This window comes from Camelus ferus, chromosome 27 (assembly GCF_009834535.1).
Source record: "Camelus ferus isolate YT-003-E chromosome 27, BCGSAC_Cfer_1.0, whole genome shotgun sequence".
Taxonomy (NCBI): Eukaryota; Metazoa; Chordata; class Mammalia; order Artiodactyla; family Camelidae; genus Camelus; species Camelus ferus.
In genome coordinates, this window is record NC_045722.1 from 20,706,526 (window position 1) to 20,728,285 (window position 21,760).

The 21,760-nt window shown below is 34.0% G+C and overlaps 1 protein-coding gene across 3 annotated transcripts in view; it reads left to right on the top strand.

Annotated features, from left to right (window-relative positions):
* The window catches only part of LRRC28 (leucine rich repeat containing 28), a 105,328-nt gene that overhangs the window by 5,558 nt on the left and 78,010 nt on the right, over positions 1–21,760 (top strand). For all 3 annotated transcript variants that reach the window (XM_032469399.1, XM_032469398.1, XM_032469400.1), the window contains exons 3-5: positions 5,226–5,266; positions 9,791–9,828; positions 10,412–10,549. In XM_032469399.1, coding sequence (XP_032325290.1) covers positions 5,226–5,266; positions 9,791–9,828; positions 10,412–10,549 — 217 coding nt within the window. The remainder of the gene's footprint in view (positions 1–5,225; positions 5,267–9,790; positions 9,829–10,411; positions 10,550–21,760) is intronic.

A 21,760-nucleotide genomic window follows, 5' to 3' on the forward strand; every position in this document is an offset into this window, starting at 1 on the left:
TGATAGGTGTATGTATTTTATTTTAATGCTTTCTTTTAGCTGGAACATTTGATGCATGTGTATCAAGGAGCTTTATAAACTGTAAAATGCCATACAGATATTGGGATGGTGGGAATGGTAGCAGTCATCCCATTCTCTGACTATACCGAGTATAAGACAGCTTACTTTTAATGAGTATATTCAGGGAATGGCTTACTGCACAGGTTTTGAAAGCAGATGAAATAGTACTTGCCCTAGAGTGCTGTAAACCAGTGACTTCAGGCTTTTAAATGTTGCTGGTGTTACTGATAAAGTACATTTCCTATAGCAATATAGAGATTTAGTATGTGAAGTTTGTATTTTAAGAAACTGCAATACTGTCCAAAGGGAAAAAATACATTATTGGAAGCATATAGTACCTCAAACTCAAACATATTATAGGTTAATTGACCTTTTTTTTTTTTTTTTTTTCGAAAAGAAGCTTGGGAACCTGCCAACCATTTCCATTTCCACATTGTTTAATTATTTCTTATTAACATTGTTTTATTTGTTTAAATGCCCTCTCTTAACATTCCTCTTCTTTCTTTCCTGCCCCTCATCATATGAAGCCTCTTGGCGAGAAGAGAAGTCACTAATGCCTGACCTCTGTCCTTCCTTTTTCCTTTCAAGTTGCTTGGTGTTGCACGGTGGTTTGTATTTGTAGGATGATTGTATGTCAGATACTCAGAACTTGGGGAAAGCCCGTATCAAAACTAAAGCAGAGGGAAAAACCTTTTTTAAATACTAATAGGAATAAACTTTTCATATTTTACATACAAAAGTGATATAAAATTTTACAATGATATATACGTGTAAAAATGATACATACAAGAATGATGCCCTTATATCAAACAACATAGAAGAATATATGGAAAATAGGAGTCTCATTTCTGTTTATTCTGTTCTGTACTTTGGAATAACAGTGTTAGCAGTTTGGTTGTGTCCTTTTTCATTCCTTTGCTGTATTTATGTAATTATATACTGTATATTTTTTCCCTTTTTAAACAACAGAAGAAAATCATCCTGTACATATTTCTCTGCATATTTCTCTCTTCACTCTCATTGTACAAGGGTTCCAATTTCTCCACATCCTGGTCAACACTTGTTACTTTACATTTTGCAAAAACTATGGCCATCCTGGTGGTTTTGAAGTGGTATCTCATTATGCTTTTGATTTACATTTCCCTAATGCTAGTGAAGTTGAGTGTCTTTGTTGAAATATCCTTTTATGCATAAAAAATTTTAATTTTGAAGGAGTCTAATTTACCATTTTTTTTCTATTGTTGCTCCTGCTTTTGGTTTCATATCTATGAATCCATTGCCAAATCTATGATCATGAAGATTTACCCATATGTTTTCTTCTATGAATTTTATGGTTTTAGCTCTTAGGTATAAGTCATTGATCCATTTTTAGTTAATTTTTAGTTAACTTTTGTATATGGTGTGAGGTAGAGGTCTGACTTCATTCTGCTTTTTATAATTGCTATAAGAACTCTGCATTTAATTTGTGACTTCTTTGAAATGTGTTGTTAGAGGTAGGATGCAGCAGGGTTTGCTGAACCCTGCATCCTAGTGGTTTGTAACAGTACAATGATTTCTAGCTCACACTGCACTACTCTGTTAGATCTCTTGGGGACTTCAGTTCATAGTATCTTTACTCAGGGATAAAGACTGACAAAGGTCACTGCAGACCTCTTGTGCTCAGTTTCTCTAAGGCCTCCACTTTGACATATTTCCACTGGCCAAAGCAAGTTGCATAGCTATGTCCAGCTTGAAGAGAGAAATGTAATCCTACCAGGTGCCCAGAGGAGAAGGAAAGAAAGTAAGTGGTGCAGAGTGACTACAAGAGAACACAATTGAACATTTGTTTGCAAAGTATTTGAAATATTTCTTTCAAGATACATAATTCTAAAATATCCCCATTTAAGGGAATTGAAAGTTTCTGTAAAAGGATACAGGAGACCATGATTGATTCAAGATTTGAGGCAAGTTTTATACTAACTGTGCTTGCTTAAGTTTACTTTTACATTATTTGTAAAGAAAAATTGTTTAAGTGATAGTGTGAAATTTAATGAAGAGAATTTTGGCTTAATTCATAAAACAATTTTCAAGTAGTTTACTAGGAAGTATTCATACTCAAGGAGTTTAGGTACAGGTTGTTTACTAAAATTTTTGTAAGTCAAAGTTGTGAAAAAGAAGGAAATAAAAAGAGCAGTTTTGCAAGGCATTTTAATATTATTGCTTTCATCTATCAGGATTTTAAAATTTAAAAACATTTGAAAACTTAGTGGACTAAATTCTGTGGATCAAGATAAACTAGTTTGTGTGGCATCTGTAATCCCGCATTAGGGCTTAGTTACGCACAGAATAACAAAAATGTTGGTGTTAACATATCGTTGTCCAGTCTTGTACTCACTTCACATAAACTATGGAAGTAAAAAAATTAAAATGTATGAAGTTTCTCTTACATTATTTAGTTACATTGCTAAAATATGATGCCGGAAAGCAGAGCGTGATACTATAGAACACCAGTAGGTGTCAGCCACAGCCTGTGCAGCAAGCTGATGATTTGCCAGGCTTTGGGGGCAGGTGCCAACAAGCGTGTGTTTTTTAAAAAAAAACCCAGTGTTGAAATGAACTGCAATCTTCTCAAGGTTGGTGTGCTTATTTTTAAATTAAAACACAGTGTACTTACTCATTAATAAGGAAGTATTGGCACACTATTGGCAGCCGAAACATTATTTAGTGCTTAATAGTGTGTATAGCTAAATAGCTCAAAAGAGCTAACTAGTTTGTCATGGAAAAATTATAATACTTTCTGAGAGAGCCAAGTGGGCATCTGGAAAGAGTGACCATGGGACCTTTAGCTGGCCAGATATATTGATACTGTAACAGATAAAACTAAAGAGAGTCTAAAATCATTTCTTTTCTGGACAAGTCTTTCCTTTTTTAGAAGAAAAGCTATTAAGCCTCTTACCTCTCCTCCCCCCACCCCACCAGAGTGCTTTAGTTTGCCTGGGATGCTTTGTAAGTATGCCCGTAAGTGGGAGTGTTTATTCCTCTTACTCAGGAAGATACTGCTACTAAAAGAAACATTTTGGGGATTTGGACAGATACAAGAGCAATATTTGAGGAAAGACTTGTCATGAAGGACCTCATTGCAGATACTGATGTGAAAACATGGAGGAAAAGGAATCACAGCTTTCAGCATTTGAAAACTAAAAATGGTTTTATCAAAAGTGGCATCTCAATAAATGCTTCAGTGACTTTATAACAATATTCATATTCAATGCTAGTTGGTTATTATAAAAGGGCAAGGATATTATATATGTCAGTAGCTTCGGATACTGTTGCTAAGTATTTAAATACATCAATATGCCAATAAAATTTCATTTCCTTGTTTGAAATAAACCAGTGGATTTCCATTGTGTTCAAGATTTTTTAAAAAAGTTTTTCCTTAGCATATTATATAAGCCCTCAGTGATCTGTTCCTTGCTACTCTCTGCAAAATCATGTACTTTCATATCCTATGGCTCAGGAATACCAAACTAATGGCATTTTTCTTATTCAGCGTTTAGAACCCCAATTGCATGTAATTGATTACTCAATTATGTAGCAATTTATCCTGTGCATTGTATATTACATTTTAAAACTTAATTTTTTTTTAATTATAGAGGACATAACATGCTCATTGTTAAAAATTCAAATGATACAACTGTTGATGGCAAATCACAACATTAGTCCTTTTCTTAATGATAATCGCTGTTTCTAAGTTTCTGTGTAAAAAATTACTTATTACAAACCCAAAACTTTATACTCCCCCAAACTTTTTTCTACTTACACAATTGTTTTTATAACGGATTTTTGAAACTACAACATTTCATCATGAGTACTGTTGGGGAGTTAGAGCAGAACAGATTCTATTTGCAGTTTCCCAAGCATCCCTGTTTCTCTTTTGCGTTTTCACATGTTGCTTCTTGTGCCTAGAAAGCTAACCAGGGATGTCCTCCTCCCCGCTCCATGGCAACCTCTGCTAGTTTATATTTGTCTTTCAGGACTCAAGTCAAACCTAACTTCTTTTAAAAAGCCATTCTTGATTCTTTGTAACTGATACCTAGCCTACTCTGCAGTATGTTTTTAATGTAGAATAAAAAAAAAATTACTCCTGATTCAGTGTGCTTCTTCAGTTTTAACAACTCCTGTCTTTGTGTTTGTATAAATTTGAACCCTGTGTGTGTGTGTGTGTGTGTGTGCATATGTCTGTGTGAGCTATGCAGGCTGGCTTTCAGTTATTAACAGGCTTTTCCTCCTACCCAGTGCCTCCAGCAGAAAGCAGTCTGCTTTCAATCTGTGAATGGAATTTTTCTAGGATTCTTCTCATGGAATAGCCAAGTCTTTCAGGGCTGTGACTCTGCAAGGGACTTAGATCCGTAAGGGAGCTTCCTCTCCTCCCAATAGCCAGTTTCCTGTCCCTGCCGCACTGCGCCCCTCCTGTGAACTTGGAACCTGGGCCTGATGTGACACCCACCCCCTTAGACCACCTGAGCTCCAGCCTAATCTGTTTGTCCTGAGCTAGGTGAGGTCTTGGTTTCTGGCCCCTCAGGTTTTCCACTACTTTCTTCTGAGGAGCAGAGTTTGGGATTTTGGTGAGGTAGGGGGTAGGTATTAGTTTCCTAGGGCTGCTGTAATAAATTACATGGGCTAGGTGGCCTTAAGACAACAGAAGTTTATTCTCTCACAGTTCTGAAGGCAAGATGCTCAAAATCAGCGTGTTGGCAGGGCTGGTTCCTTCTCGTGGCTCTGAAGAAGAAGCTGTCCCTTTCCCTGAGCTTCTGTGGGTTGCCAGTGGTATTTTTTGGCTCTGCAATTGCATGACTCCAATCTCTGGCTCTGGCATCACACGGTGTTATTCCCTCTGTTAGAAACAGTTTCATTTCTTCTGTCACCGTGGAATATGAGGTCTGGTTTCTCCAAGGGACATAGATTTTAAGTGTTCAAATATATAAATTTAAATTGTAGTATGGTCTGTGTAAACATTAACCCAGACCTACTGACATAGTATTTTCACATTTTCTCACATAGTATTTTCGTATTTTCCCAAACTTTACACCCTTCAAAAAGGTAGTTTTTTTTTTGTGTTTAAGCTATTTAGAAATGTTTATACATTTTTCAAAAATAAAATTTAATTCTGAGTTTTTAATTTTCAGCCAGAAAACCTTGCTCAGAAGCTCCCAAACCTTGTGGAACTGTGAGTCTGTTTATTCATTTTTTTTAAACAAGAATGAGATAATTTTAAGTTATTTGAAATAATAGGAAATATAATTTTAATGTGTTAATTATTTTTTATTATCATGATCATGCTGTTCATGTAGGCAGACCTATGGCCACAGGGTGGGAAGACAGTTGCTTGAGGTCAGTTGAAGTTGTTTATAGAAGTACATTGTTGGATGGGTAGAGTGTGGCCTGAGGGTAGCAGCCAGAGCTGCTTCAAAAGTGCCTTCTGCGCGGGGAGTTCATAGTTTTAAGCATGTGGCTTAAGGTTGTTCAAAAGGGCTGCTGAGATGAGTGCCACTGGACTTTGGCTCTTTGCTGAATAAAGATTTGAAAGGGGACTGGATGCAGAAGGGGAGTGCCGTCCTCCTACTATCATCTTGCACAGTCACTCCAGTACCCTCTTTTGATAACATTAGGCCTAACATTAGAACAGTTGGCAAAGGAGAAGTTTTCATAGGGTCCATTTCCAGTATGGCATAGCTGGTAGGTTTGGAGCTGAGAGACAAAATTGATAACTGGCAAAATGCACTATTACAATTTTGCATTTAAATTGTTAATTTAAAGGCTAGAAAATGTCTTTTATATTAGTTCCTCTATTATTCTCTCAGATTTCCCTGAATAAAGTCTTTATTTCTCGTTTTTTAAAGATTAAGCTTTTTACTTGAGATAATGGTAGATTCACATGTAATTGTAAGGAATAATACAGAAGCATCCCTGTGTACTCTTCGAGAGTCCATCAGTGTTCATGTCTTGCTTAACTATAGTATAAGATCACCACCAGGAAATTGATGTTGCTACAATCCATTGATCTTACTCAGTTTTCATCATAGTCTACCCTTTTATAATCACACTCCCCCTTTTACAATCACAGTCCCCTTGTCTCCCAAATCCTGGCAACTACTACTCTGTTCTCCATCTCTGTAATTTTGTTGTTTTAACTTGTGTTATATAAATCATATAGTATGTAACCTTTCAGGACTGGCTTTTTCTTCATTCAGCATAAATCCCTTGAAATCTATTTAAGTTGTTGCATGTACCAATAGTTCCTTTTTGTTGCTGAGTTATATTTCATGATATGGATGTAATAGAGTTTGTTTGTCCATTCAACCGTTGAAGGACATATTGGTTATTTCCAATTTTTAGCTATTATGAATAAAGCTGCTATGAACATTCGTGTACATGGTTTTGTTGGGTTTTTGTGTATGTGAATAAGTTTTCATTTTTCTGAGATAAATGCCTAAGAGTGCAATTGCTGAGTCATATGGTAATTGCATGTTTCATTTTTTAAATTGAGATATAACTTACCTACCATAAAATTCACCCTTTTAAAGTGTATGATTCAATGATTTTGAAATATTCATAAGGTGGAACAACCATTACTGCTGTCTAATCCAGAACATTTTCAACACTCCAAAAGAAACCCATTAGCAGTCATTCCCCCTTCCCCAATCCCTAGTAACTCCCTGGTGACCAACAATCTACTTTCTATTTCTATGAATGTACCTATTCTGGACATTTGATATAAATGGAATCCTACAATATGTGAACATTTATGCCTGGCTGCTTTAACACAGCATGTGACATCTATGTTGTAGAATGTTTCCAAATTCACTCCTTTTTATGACTGAATAATACTCCACCGTGTATATACACCACATTTTGTTTATCCATTCTTCAGTCGATGGACATTTGGGTTATTTCCACATTTTGGCTATGCTGAATAATGCAACTGTTAATGTTTATGTAGGAGTTTGTGTATGAACATATGTTCTCAGTTCTCTGGAGTTTATACCCAGGAATGGAATATTGCAGTGGTAACCCTATGTTTAACCTTTTGATGAACTGCCACCCTGTTTTCCACAGAGGCTGCACCACTTTACAATTCCACCAACAATGTGGGAGGATTCAGATTTCTCCACATTGTCATCAGCACTTGTTGTTTTCTGTCCTTTCGGTTATAGCTATCCTAGTAGATGTGAATTGGTATCTTGTGTAGTTTTCTTTTGTATTTTTTTAATGACTAATGATGTCTTTTCATTTGCTTATTGGTCATTTGTTTATATTCTTTGGAGAAATGTCTGTTCAAATCTGTTGTCCATTTTAAAATTATTTGTCTTTTATTGTTTAGTTCTAAGAGTGTTTTCTATATTTGGGGTAATAGACCCTTATCATATAGGTGATTTGCAGATAGTTTCCCCCATTCTGTGATTTATCTTTCACTTTCTTGATAATTTTTTCTTTGGTTGCTTGTGTTTCATTATCATATCTGAGAAACTGTTTCTAATCCAATGTCATGAAGATTTACCTGTTTTCTTATTTGAGTTGTATAGTTTTACCTCTTACATTTAGGTCTTTGATCCATTCTGAGTTAATTTTTGCATAGGATGTGATACAGAGGAAATGACATGGGCACATTACTATTAAGTAAATTCTATATTTCATTTTGATGATAAACTGCCAAACTATTTTCCAAAGTGAATGTACTACCTTGTGTTCCCACCAGCAATGAATGAGAATTCCTGCATTCTTTGAGTAGAAGTACAACGTGACGAAAACCAGTTACACTGAACACCAACATTGTAACTACTCTGATATTATAAAAATTAAGTAAAGAGAAGTGGCTTAAAATTGCTGAGCCTTTGATTACAAATGACTCATGATAACAGTAATGGTTATAACAATAACAGTGGCATTCACGGAGCTCTGACTGTTCAAAGGGCTTTACACTTACTGATTCACTTAATCCTCACAACATCCCTGTGTTGTTGGTGCTGTTATCCTCCACTTCTGTAGAATAAGAAAGTGAGAAGTTTAGTCATTTTCCCTGAGTCACGTGGCTGTTAAAGTACAGGCGGCCTGGCTCCAGAGCACGCTTTCTGATATGCTCTAGCAGTGATGATTCTCCATCGGCCGCGTGTCAGAATAACTTGAGTTGATGTTTCACTTGGTGTGGGATGGCTGTGGACACCTACATTTTGAAGACAACTGGTGATTCTAACGTTTAGTCAGGATTGAGAACATTGTATACTACTGTCTATTACTGCTTCTTTACTATAGTGTAGATACATTTAATGTGTTGAAATATACCTTTTGATTTTAATGATAATTTTAATGAGTACTTTAGTTTGTATTTTGACTTGGACATTTTAAGATCCTTTTTTATGGGTAGAATTTGAGTTGAGGCAATTATTTTGTGGATTACTGAAAAATCAGTTATCTTTATTTTGGTATCTAGACACTGCCTTTTGTTTAACAGGTGCAAATGTGTGCATATGTCTATGTCTATGTGTGTATACTTATTTATGTGTGTGTGTGTGTGTGTATATATATATATATATATATATTTGTGTATAGTGTTTGACATAAAGAATTTGGTAAAGTAGGCATTCCTTCCTAAAAGTAATGTTTAAAGAATATTGATTTTAAAATATGGAACCATTTCATGTACACAAAGCAAGGAATAAAATATATCATAGAATGGTATGATTATTTAAATTTCATCAGGCCCAGCGTTAATACCTACACCAAATTGATTTAATCCAGCATAGGAAAATCTTAAATTTATTAACTTTGTACCTTTTTTATTCTATGTCATTGTTATTTTAACACTTGACATTAGGCTTAGAAATATAGAAGGACAAATTCTATTTAAAAAGTACTGTATTGATTATAAGATATAGTAAATAAGACAATAGGTTTGAAAATAGTTTATCAAAATCTAGTTCTTTGGTCTCAAAATAAATGATACAAATTTAATTTTTAAACTTTTTACTATATGATTTTCATTGGTCGCAATTTTACTCTGAAAGAGTTGCTGCTGATTGCATGAAGTCTCCACCAGAGAGTGCTAAAGACGCTTCAGTGGAAAAAGTGTTATTTACTTAGGCTTGCCTGGACTTGTCAGCCGGGTAGACTTCCCCTTCCCCCAACCCCGAAAGAATTTGTTTTTTTATTTACAGAATTCCTTTTGCTGTGAAATAAATTCTGTTCCTTGACAGTTGAGTATTTCTACAAATTCTATAAATGATGAGTATTTAATCTCTCCATTCTTGGTTCTCCATGCTGGCTTGAAATATCTTCGATTTGATTATTTTTTAAAGTTATCCTTTAGAAACGAAAAGTTGCACTTTCCTTTACACAATATTTATTTTTTGGAAAACCCAAAATAACTAAAAATTAACTAGAGAAACTAGTAATTTGTTTTACAAGGTTGAAAAAATATCTAATAATTTATTTACTGTACATGCTTTTATTTTAAAATGGCAACTAAATCCGCAAATAGTTTTAGTATTTGCAATTCCATCACACAGTATTATTCTCAAAGTATTATTAATTATCTGTGACGACCATATATTTTGTGTTATGCATTAAGAGTAGGGTATGAAAGAAATTCTGGTCCCCGTATATTTGATCAATCACTAAGTAAGCATTTTACAAAGTGATTATGTAGCAGAAGTATTGAATGAAAATAGCTATTTTTTCCCTTCTTTTCCTCTAGGTATCTTCACTCAAATAACATAGTTGTTGTTCCAGAAGGTAAGTGTACTTCCAGTTTTTAGTTAGGAGTTGCTATAGTTTAATAATAGTAGGACAAATTGTCTCTTTAAACCTTTTTTTGTTTGGTGTATTAGCGAATTTTAATTATAAAGCATCTTTATTAGTTTCAAAGCTTTTTCCCCTCTAATTAGTAAATTCAGTTAACAATTACGATTAAATAATAAGTCTAAAATGGTTATAATACTTACCTGATAAATTATTATCAGATAAATTGTCATTAGGTAAATAATGATAACAACTTAAGTTTCATAAGTTCAGTTAAGCATTTTGGTTAGATAAAAAAGACCTTGTGTATCATTTCATGAATTATTTATTCAAGCAAATTTTTTTACATTGTTTTAACATTTTTATTTGTGCTCTTTTAGAGTTGCTATATATTATATCGAAGTAGAAGTGTTATCACTTTACAAAATTTAGTTTGGTATATGTTTTTACTATTGTGTGAGCACTTAATAGGGATATTAAGTATTAAAATATTTAAACTTTGAATACTTAAATTAAAGATTTCTCTTAACACTTGCATCGAATTAATTTTGCCTTCATCCTTCTTTTCTCTTTGAAGCCATTGGGTCCCTTGTAAAACTGCAGTGTTTGGATCTTAGTGACAATGCCTTAGAAATTGTTTGCCCAGAAATCGGTCGTCTGAGAGCTTTACGTCATCTTCGATTAGCTAATAACCAACTGCAATTCCTACCTCCAGGTAATCAAAGTCTGTAGCACACAAGTTTCTAGTCTACTGCAAATCTGCTTTTATTAATATTTTCACTTTGTGTCTAGGCAGTGGGCTTTGGATACATTTCTAAGTTTTTGTCTATTTGTTTGAAGATGACACTAAGGAATGTGGATAAAACATGACTAAGAAGAGTCTTTTCCCTGATGCAAACATAAGAAGGTGGCATTTATGTTTTTGAGCTACAATTACTGCAGTTGTGCTTTGCAGTCAGTGCCCCTTCAAATCACTGCTCTGGTGAAATATTTGTACAAAAATCTACTTCTGTTCTGAATTTCACATAAGAAAATTTATATGAACTTTGCATGATGTAATCATTTTAGTATCCAAAAAGCAGATACATACAGTGTTTTCTCTCATTCTTTAGTAAGGTAACTGATGTACATTAACTTTGATTTAATGTGAAATCATACTAGAATTTAGTAGCAGAATTTAAGTTTGAGTCCTAGAATTGTCAGTTTTGCCTACTGATGATCCTATTAGATTATAATGTACCTATAGACAGTACCAAAACCCTGCATTCTCCTGAGCTGGCATCAAACCCTTTGACTTTCTTACCAGGGTTATTCAGAGATGTTCCTTTGTGACCCACACATTTGCAGATTACAGATTCCACTGCCCTGTGTCATTTCCCATATTAAAAAAAAAAGTGGAGAATGATTTTTAAAAAGCACAACAACTTGTGCTTCACGTATTCCATAAAAGTTACTCTGCATTCAAAAATGAGCAGGAAAAAATGTCACTCACATTGGTTGGGTTATTTCTACCTAGTAACTCAGGAAAACCAACTAGTCTTTCAGTGTATCTAAGTGAAATATGTGACTCAACCAAAATTACAAATTACTACCTGTCCTAGAACTTCAGAGTCACATGAAAATGTTAAAAAACTATTCATGTTAAATCCATGAATGAATTTATGCTTTAAAAAAAACTTTCTCCAAAGTTTTTCAAGTACAGAAATTTCTAAATGAAGCATAGTAGCTGGTTAATTTTTAGACTTTATGTGCTAACTTTAACATATAGGTTCAATATTATTTACAAAAATGGTACTAGTATAGCAGTTGGCTCAGCTTAAAAATATTTTTCAGTCTCATATAATAAGTGTATTACTTTTTCTGACTATTCTTAATACAAAAATTTTCAATATGGCTAGGAACATGATCTTTCTTTTAAATTTTATTGGATGTAATCAGGCTCAATGGTATTTTATCATCCTAGCTTTCATCAAGTTTATATATTTACATACTCAGGAAATTAGATTCTCTTTCAGAGATTGTCTAAAAATGTATCAGCAAACATAATACTTTACAGTTCCATAGTATTTGCATATATGAAACTTATACACGAGATATTGTAGAATCAAAATGCTTGGCTATAATACTGTATTCATAAGCCCCTTTATCTATACAGTTAAAAAACATATGAGTAATACAACTTTCTATTAAAACATTGTTCTTTGTGTTCTGTTATTCTGTCTTTGCCTGTAATGTAAGAATATTTTGTGGTAAAATGTGGCCATTTCCTTCCATTAAATACTCTCGAATGTTTAAGGGATGTACTACTAATGTCATTGACTGCTTCTGAATAACCAGTGAAGGGCACAGGTTTCCTGACTACTTTCATATAATTTTTAATTTATTTATCACCTGTTTCATAATAGATTTGAGGCATTTACATCCGATTTTATTCCCCTAGCTTGTTTCTGTTGTCTGTGTTTGGTTTTACTTGTTTTGAGTAAAATTACATACAGTAATAGTGATTATATATTTTAAGTAGAAACTTTTGATTAAGCTGAGTATTGATTTTTTTTCTAGGCCATCATGAGTAGCAATGAATAGATCTTATTAATTTTTTGATTTACTTTATATCTCTCTTTTTGAGGTTATTTCAAGTGTTATGATTTGAATGGGAGAGGGCTAGCTACACATCCCCCAAATGTTTGACTGTGTTTGGGGACATACTATGGAAAAATATTCTAACTGTAGTAAAAAATGTGAAGGACTGTCATTTTGTCTCCATTTGATGACTGTGGACACCAGCTGATATCTGACTGTTAGCATCTTCTAAGTAGTCGATGCTATCAGTATAGACTTCTTACGTGTTATATTCCTGTGAAAGATGTAACATTTTATGTGCATTAAAAACCTTTGAATGTAATTTCACATTCAATATTTAAAATTTGAAAATTTAAGAGCAATATTTGAAAATTTTGAAGCACTTAAAATACCTAGATGGATAATAGAGAGTTTAAAAATTAGGATCTAAGAATGGATTTCAGGGGTTTCCTGAACACCCTCAAATTGTACCAACAGTCTGTTGTTTGTGAGTATGTACATATGGCTGTGAAGAAGGTCCAGTGTTTTTGTCCAATTCTTAAACAGATCCATGACTCATGGTTGATTCTCTTGGGTTGTTTGTCAATACCCATTGTTTGGGAATGTCCCTTCCCTCATTCTGTTGGGTTGCGGAGTACTGCCATCTTCCTACCTTGTGACATTGCTTTTTCTTTCTCTCTCCATTGATTGGTCCAAGTGTTGGTACCTGACCCAAGCAGGACCAGTCCTCTTCCTGGGAATTTTGAAGGACGCTGGTAGGGGAGAAGGAGAGAGAGCAGAGGAGGCCGAAACACAAAATCAGGCTCTCTTTCTCTCGAGGCTTCTGCACAGTACTATGTAATCTTGTGAGGTCTGGTAGTAACCATATGGACTGGGAAACAAAGAGAAAAAGGTGAAGCAGATACATAGAAAGAAGATGGAAGCAGAGACTTTCTAAGTTTTCTGTCATTTCCCAATCACTGATTCTGTTCCGAAGGCCCTTAGACTCTGCTTAAGCCAGCTCTAGTTGGCTTCTACGAACTGTCACTGAAAGATATCCATGTAACATAGCTGCTCCAAAGGCTTAAAACAGCTGTCTAGGGTACAGGATTAATTTATATTGAATCTCCTATCTATTTAACTGTTACTCTTTGAAATTGCAAAAGCTCTTATTAATAGTAAGAAGTCTGGGGTAAGCAACAGTGTGATCAGCAGTATGTCTGTGAAGTGGATACATTAAAAGTGGTCTCTTTGTCTTGGGTGTTAGCATTTGTCTATGATGTGCCACAGTGTCAGATTTTTATGTTTATCCTGTGTGGGCTTTTCCTGATTCCCAAATTGGGAAGTTTTCTGCCATTATTTCTTTATATATTTTTCCACTCTGGTTACACACATTAGATCATTTGATAAAGTTTCGCAGATCACTGAGGCTTTGTTCTTTTTTTTTTTTTAAATCTTTATTTCCTCCTCATCTGAAGCTTGAATGATATCCATCTGTCTTCTGCTCCAGTAACAGCTTTTGTACTCCTGTGTGCTCTCCAGTATGTTGTTTATTTAGCCGCTCTTTACAACTCTCAGCTTTTTCCTCTTTGGTACCTTGTCCTGCATTTTCCAGCTGTTTCAGCCACCCACACTGTGATCACTGGCTCTTCAGCACTGTGAGACTGCAGGGTTCTGCTTAGGTTCCACTTCCCTGTGCTGTGGCCCAGAAAGCTTTGTCCAACTCGGGATACAATGGGTGTTTCCCTTATTTCAGTGATAAAAGTTCTTTGTTTCCTGTCCATTGCTTGAAAACAGTTGCCTCATACATTTTTAACTAGTTTTATTGCTGTATTTTGGTGGGAGGCAAGTCTGGTGTCAGTAAGCCTGTCATAACTGAAAGTGCTTTGATTTATCATCTGATTGCTTACCTGCATTCTTTTATATACATAACTTACATACCGCTTAAACATTTGTATGTTGCCTTCTGTGTCCAGTATCAAAACTATAGCATTATTTGTTACAGAATAAATTTAAACTCATTTTCTTCCAAAGGCTTTTTCTAACTTGATTAAGTAGTATTACGTGATCTATTATGGTGAGAAATGCCAGGCACGTACAAATAAAGGATTACTGAAGAAAGATTTCCCTCAGCACAGAGCTACTTGCCAAACACTTTGTGATTCACCCTTAGTGAAGACCAAAAGCACCAATGGATATTAGAACAATCAGAAAAACCAGCTAACCCTGATAGTTTAGAATCCTGATACTTTTGTGATTCACTATAAACTCTCTATGAACTCCAATGAGAGAAGGTTTATGGTAACAAACAACAAAATGTAACTAGGAGAGAAGCAGTGTTGCTTACATCTGGCATATAAATCAGCCTGTTTTTTGGAAATGCTTTTATCCTTAAAAAGTTGTTTTGCGTACCAAAAAAGGAAAGGTTTTTAGCCCAAACTGACGGCATTAAAGCACTCCATGTTGTACTTTAATGGATAAAAGCACGCACAAACCAAAATAGAAATACATATGTATGTAACTAGCACGAACTGTTTCTAAAACTCAAGCTTCAAGTATGGCCAAGTCTATTGTTTTTTTCTTAAAATTTATTTTTCTTCCGTTTGAGCCTCTGTTGCTTTATTGAAATGAAATCTAATATCTCTCCTTCGAGCTGTCCTTTTGCCCTCTGAATTATTCTGAAATCTCTGCGCTCATGGGTCTAATGTGGAGGTAGGGAGGTGCAGGTCAGCGCTCTGTCTACAGAGGACGGGCTTCCTCTGGGGCCTGATCACTCTGGAGCTTCTGCTGTTGCTTACTGTCCCATCTGTTGAGACGTCATTGGCGTAATCTGACAGTATTGGAAGCTGCTGTGACTCTTCAGAGGTGCTGACCCTGCTCCTGTAGGTTCAAGCCTGGTATGAAGTGCTCCACATTTGCATTTTGTGGGTTTCAGTTTCTAGGATGGTAAGTGGCCCCAGCAACACTGGGTCAGCCCTGGCTTCATTGTTCTCTCTTCTACTGTGCCTGTGTTATCCCTTCCTTCCTAGTGATCAACTCAAAGGGAGGCTACAGCAGCTCTCCTTTTGAATCCTCAAAGCACAGTGGGTCTTACTGTGCCACCTGCCACCAAATAATCAAGGCTGTTCATCCCCGTAGTACCTTCCTTGGGTGGATACCATAGTAATTCAGGTGATTTACCCTCCTAGGGGGACAGCTTTTCACTGATTCCACGTCAGTACTGGTAAAATAGCTAGCTAGCTCTTTTCTCACTAAAAAATATAAGTAATTTCTGCCAGAGTCCCCTCTGGTGTCACCAGGCTATGTATGTATAGTCAACAATATACGTAGATAGACTTTCTTTATTTTGGGGGGTTATCTACATGACCCGGGCCACTTAGTATTTCATTTGCTTAACAAAAAAGTGTTTGTTGGTTCAAAATACCATGCTATGTACTAGAGAAAGTAGGGACAATGATGGTGAACAAAATCTAAATCCAGGCTTCAAAGGAGCTTCTGATATTTTATTGTCTAATAGTTTAAACTGTGAACTTCCAAAGAAGAGACTAGGCAGAGAAGAGAGAAAGGAGAATTGGGTGTCTTAGTCATTATCTTGGTATAGTGCCAAGTGGTTAAGATAGTCAGTTGACAACTAATGGATAGAAATATAAAATCTGACAGTCCGCCTGCCCTCAGCTTGCTAGGTGACCACTGAATAAGTGAATAAACTGCTGACCAGAATCCTAAACTAATGCACAGAACCTGTCCTTTCAGTGTCTCTCATAGACCTAAAAGCCACTTTTTTAGTCTCTTTGTAGCACATTTAGTACTTCATTTTTAAAGTAACTTTACATTATATAGTTAAAAACATATTAGTAATTTTATAGTAACAGATTTTTAAGTCGTATTTCTATATAAAATTATCTTGGTATGCTAGATTAGATAAAACATTTCTCAGAAAAAACTTTTCTGTCAGTACTATTACATATTGTAAAATCTGGTTACAAATAGAGCTAAAACTTTAAAATTGTACTTAAAAACTTCTACAAGTTTTGAAAATTGGGCAAAAGCCTTAGAATAAGAAAGACCATTAAAATTCTTCTAAAGGAAAAAAATTTGTTTTCTGGGCTATGCATCCTTCTCAGTGCAAATAAATACAGAAGATTCTCCTTTTTAGGAAAGATGTGAGGGAAACTGGTGGAAAACTGGCTAAATATCTGAAAAACAACAGTTCATTGTGATTATAATTTTTAAAAAAAGCAAAAGGAGAAAAGGTGGTCCCTCAGACTTGGAAAGTCTCTCCCATCAATCATATTACTGGCTACGGCATGTTGAATTCCTCTCCATGGACTATTTCTTTGTGAAAAGATTTCAAAGCAGCTAACATCATAACAGCAGTCATCTAACTTGAAATCTTAAGAGGCATACTTCAAAGTTCTCTTCACATGTAATGTTGCTTCTCTTCCCTTTTTGTACATAATTTTGTACACCATAGTCTTTTACAAGCTTGGTGCTGTGTGGGAACCTTGAAGATGGTACTCAGGTCAGTGAAGAGAATTTAGAGAAGTAATGCATGATGTGAGGGACTGAGCTGATATTTAAGTGGTGTGCAGGAGCAAATGATTTGGAGTTGGATATTTTCCATTATTTTATCTTTGAAATGTGTCTGTCTCATAGTCTACCATACACACTGCTTCCAGGATTATCTTTCTGAAATGAAATAAAATAAAATAAATAAAATAAGCTACTTCCCCAATTAAAATCTTTTATTGAAATAATTTGTCAAAAGTGTGTGGTTGCCGGGATAGAATCCCATGTTGGATTCATAATCATTTGTTTATTATGAATACCAGGAATTAAGAATATTAAAAGAAAAAAATATGAATATAGAAGTCTTCTTAATCTTTTGGAATAAACTTTCTTTAGAACTTATAAAATGTATTTTCTTAGATACAAAGTATTAATGGGAATTCAGAGACTTAATTGTTATTTTTTAAAATTTATATCAACTTGCAGTACTTTTAAGGTGGCATGGAGTAATTTCTATTATACTTTTTGATATCTTGGCAAAATTGGGCTCATAGTTCATTTTTACTAAAGAGCTTTCAAGTATTAAGCATTTTTTCCTTGTATTAATAGAATGATCTGGTATATTGCATTTATTAAGCAGTCTTTAGGAAAGGCAAGTATTAAATAGATACAGAAACAAAAATTATATTTTCATAGTTATTTTATGGCTTTAGTTGATTTTTCTACCTTGATTTAAGTATATTATTTTGTGACATAATCAGAAAATTGTTTCATGTCAGTGTAATTGTGGAGGAAATTTACTGGCAGAATATAAGTGATCTGCTGAAATAGGTACTTCTTAAACAGTAATGTCTTCAATATGTTAAATATTTTGTTTTATTTTTTCATGTATTATTTGAACATGCTTATTGCTTACTTCATCTGTAAATTATGTTTTATCTTGTTAAAGATTTTGATTAAATCAGATTATAAGTTAATGATTGTTTTAATGAATGAAAAGCTTTATGATTTGCCAAGATTTGGTGTAATGAGACGTAATTGAATGAAATTTAGTTTGTTGCCAGACTCCCCCTGCCCTTCCACAATTGGCATCACAGTTCTTTGTTTAATCCTTTTTACTGTTTCTTTTTTTAAAAAAAATCAACATTTTGAGCACATACATTGATATTTTTAAGCAGTTCCTTTTAGTTTTCATTGGGTATTTATTTATAAGGTGTTGAGAAAACTTGAAGTAAAAATATGGCTGTGGAAGTGATGAAGGGTTGAGAAAAATGAATGTCCTTATATGCTTATAACCTATGTCATTAGTTGGTTGTGTGTCTCCTCTACTTCTTGGCTGGTTCTGCTGACATTCCTGCTCCTGACAAAGTTTGGCACGTCTGTTTTGATGATTTGTTTCTTTTTAATTTTTAAAGTTTGGTATTCATCACTTTAGTGTGAACTTACACCAAGTACAAATGTTAGTGTCTTATTGATTTTTTTTAGGAATAGCAGCAGGTTTTGTAGAAGTCATATTATTTACTTATACATGTAGGTCCTAACACAAATCCATTTTCCTTAAATGAGTTAGCTTTTACTGTAGTTTTATAGTCACTATCAAAAGTTTGTTGGGAAAAATAGCTGAAAGATATGTAGATGTTTAGAGTAATAGATCTCAGAATTTTTCTTTTCTTTGTCCATTTTTGTCTTTTTGAAATATAAATAAACATTTTTATGAAGGAAAATATAAATTTATTACTCGTAAGAAAAATAAGATTAAAATTCTAACTATTAAATCTTTAGTCAAGTAACCAAAGAAATAATCTTAAAAATTTCTCTTCATATGCTTTGAAAAAGATATTTTTCAAATATCTAAAGCAAAGCAAATAGATACTGAAAAACATTTTTAAAAATACGCACAATCATGCATGTTGTATATATCCCAAACCCAAATTGTGATTTTTGTGGTACAGTTCTTCTGTTACCTAATGTCACTAGGAGGCTGCATACACTTGAAAATGCGGGACAATTTTTCTGTACCAGTGAATAACCAATGAAGGAGTAATCATTAACATTAGCTTGTGTTCATGGAGTGCTGTCTAGCAGTCTTTATATTATCCACAAGAAGGGTCTACAGAGATAAATTTCCATGACTTATTCACTTAAAGTGAACTGATCCAGTGGCATAATTGAATGTATATTTCACACATATCAAATCCCTAAATTATTTAGCAATTTAAGAAACAAATAATTTATTTTTTTATTTATTGAGTGATATATTAAATATAGGCTATAGAATACTGTTAATTTTAAATAGAAAAATGAAAGTTTTAATCTGTTTGTCTTTTGAGATTCTTAATACAGTAGATCAAATCAGATAGATCCATAAATCAGCAATTAGTAATAAATTTACCTATTCTGTACTTTTTAATAATTTTTTTCTAAAGTGCCAATCACTGTATATATTTTATTTGAATGTTCTTGTTTTGCCTGTGGTATCCTGTGAAATTGCTTTTGAACTTAATAGATGAAGCTATTTAAGTCTTCCACACCTAGAATTCTATGGAACTTTAAGAACTATGACTTTCAATAAAACAAAAGCCTGTAAAGTTAATGTTATTTGATCCCTATTTCTCCATTTTCTTATCCAATTTAGTAGATAGGTTTTAACTTGATGGGTTCTGATATTCCTTCTCTCACTAACACCCAACATTCTTAATTTACACTGACTCTGACAGGTTTGATTTTATAAAAGATGTAGAATGACAGTCTTGAAAATTTGTTCCTACTGCTGAAAGACACAGCATAATAGGGTATAAGGATTTATATACTAAGTCTGTTTATTTCCTATCCTAATACCATCACTTTGGGAGTCAGGATTTTAATATACGAATTTTGTTAGGAAACAAACAGATGCTTAATCTTTAGATATGAGGGAAAATCAAAATAAAACCACAATGAGCTGTCTAGAGAAGCCACAATAAAAAGAGTGAGTATACCAAGTGTTGGCAAGGACATGGAGGAACTGGAACTCTCATACATTGCCAGTGGTAACATAAACGGTTCAGCCACTTTGGAAAACAGTTTAGCAGTTTCTCTCAAAGTTAAAAATATAGTTACCATGCAGTCCAGCAATTCTACTTGTAGTTATTTACCTAAGAGAAAGGAAAACATAAGCCCACAAAAAGCTTGTATGCAAACCATAGCAATATTATTCATAATAGCCCAAGCTGTTACAAAACAATCTAAATGGCCAATTAACTAGTGAATAGACAAAATATGGCATACCCATACTATAAAATATTACTCAACAATAAAAAGAAACAACTTACTAAAACATAAAACAACATACATGCAAAAAAAAATGCTCAGTATAAAATAAGCCAGTCAGAAAAGGCTGCATAGTACATGATTCCATTTATATGAAACTTCTAGAAAAGGGAAAACTAGTTATAGAAATAGAAACAAGATTAATGGTTGGATGAGGGTGAGAACGGGCTGGCAACAAGCAGACACTAGAGAATTTTCTAGGATGATGGACATATTCTAACACTAGATTGTAATAAGAGTTCCTCTACTGTGTACATTTAATAAAATTCATCAAACTGTACATGTAAAATAATAAATTTTATGCTATGTAAATTGTACCTCAATAAAGCTATTTTTTAAAAAATCAGTGGAAAGTAGTTAAAATAAATTATTAACTCATGCCTGCCAGGAACAAAATTACTGACACTGTCATAAAGTTTCAAAAGATATTGTTTAGAAGACTTTAAAAAGTGATACGGAGGGAAACAAATTACGTATACATCACACTTTGTAAATCTGTTATAGATAATGCCCTGGCGATTAGGAAATCAAAGTTCTGTTCCTTGTTTTACCATTTATATATCATAACTTAACATGTGTTTCTGACTTAGAAGTAGAAATATGTATTTGTAAATAATGATTATTTTACACTGCTATCAGATTGTAATCTGGAACTTACAGAGTTGTGAAATAGCTCTCATAGGTGAGAATCAGATCACCAGCAGGACTCAGCAAACTGACCTGTGGGTCAAATCTGGCCCTCCACCTGATTTTATAAATAAAGTTTTATTGGAAGACAGCCACCCCGTTCATTTACAGATTGCCTGTGGCTGCTTTTGTGCCACAGTGGCAGAGCTGAGTAGTTGTGACAGAGACTGTATGGCTTGCAAGACCTATTTACTAAATGACCTTTTACAGCAAGGTTGCTGACCCCTGCTCTTGCCTGGATACAAGTTCTTTATCAGATATGTTATTTATAAATATGTTCCCCTAGTCTGTAACTTGTCTTTTCATTTCTTAAAGTTATCTCTTGAGGAGCAAAAGTTTTACATTTTGATGAAGCCCAATTAATCAGTTTTATATTTTATGGATTGTGCTGTCAATGTCATATTTAAGAACTATTTTTCCAAACCTAGGGTTATACTTTCTTGTATAAATTGTATACAAAATTTTCTGTTACATTTATGTGTATGTCTAATTCAAGGTAATTATTGTGTATGATGTGAGGTAAGGGTTGAGATATTTTTACATGTGAGATACTCACTTGTTTGAGCACAATTTGTTGAAAAGACTATCCTTTCTTTGTTGAAGTTACCTTGGTATCTTTGTTAAAAATCAATTGACCATAGAATTATGGGTTTATTTCTGGAGACTCAGTTCTGTTCTTCTTTATGTTTGTCCTTATGGCAATGCCACATTGTCTTGATTACTGTAGCTTTATAGGAAGCTTTGAAATTAGGCCATTCAAGTTCTCTAGCTTTTTTCTTCTTTTTCAAATTCCTTTCAAAAAAATTAAATTTTAATGATTTATTTTAAACCAAAGAAAATTCATTTTTCCTCTTTTTTGGGC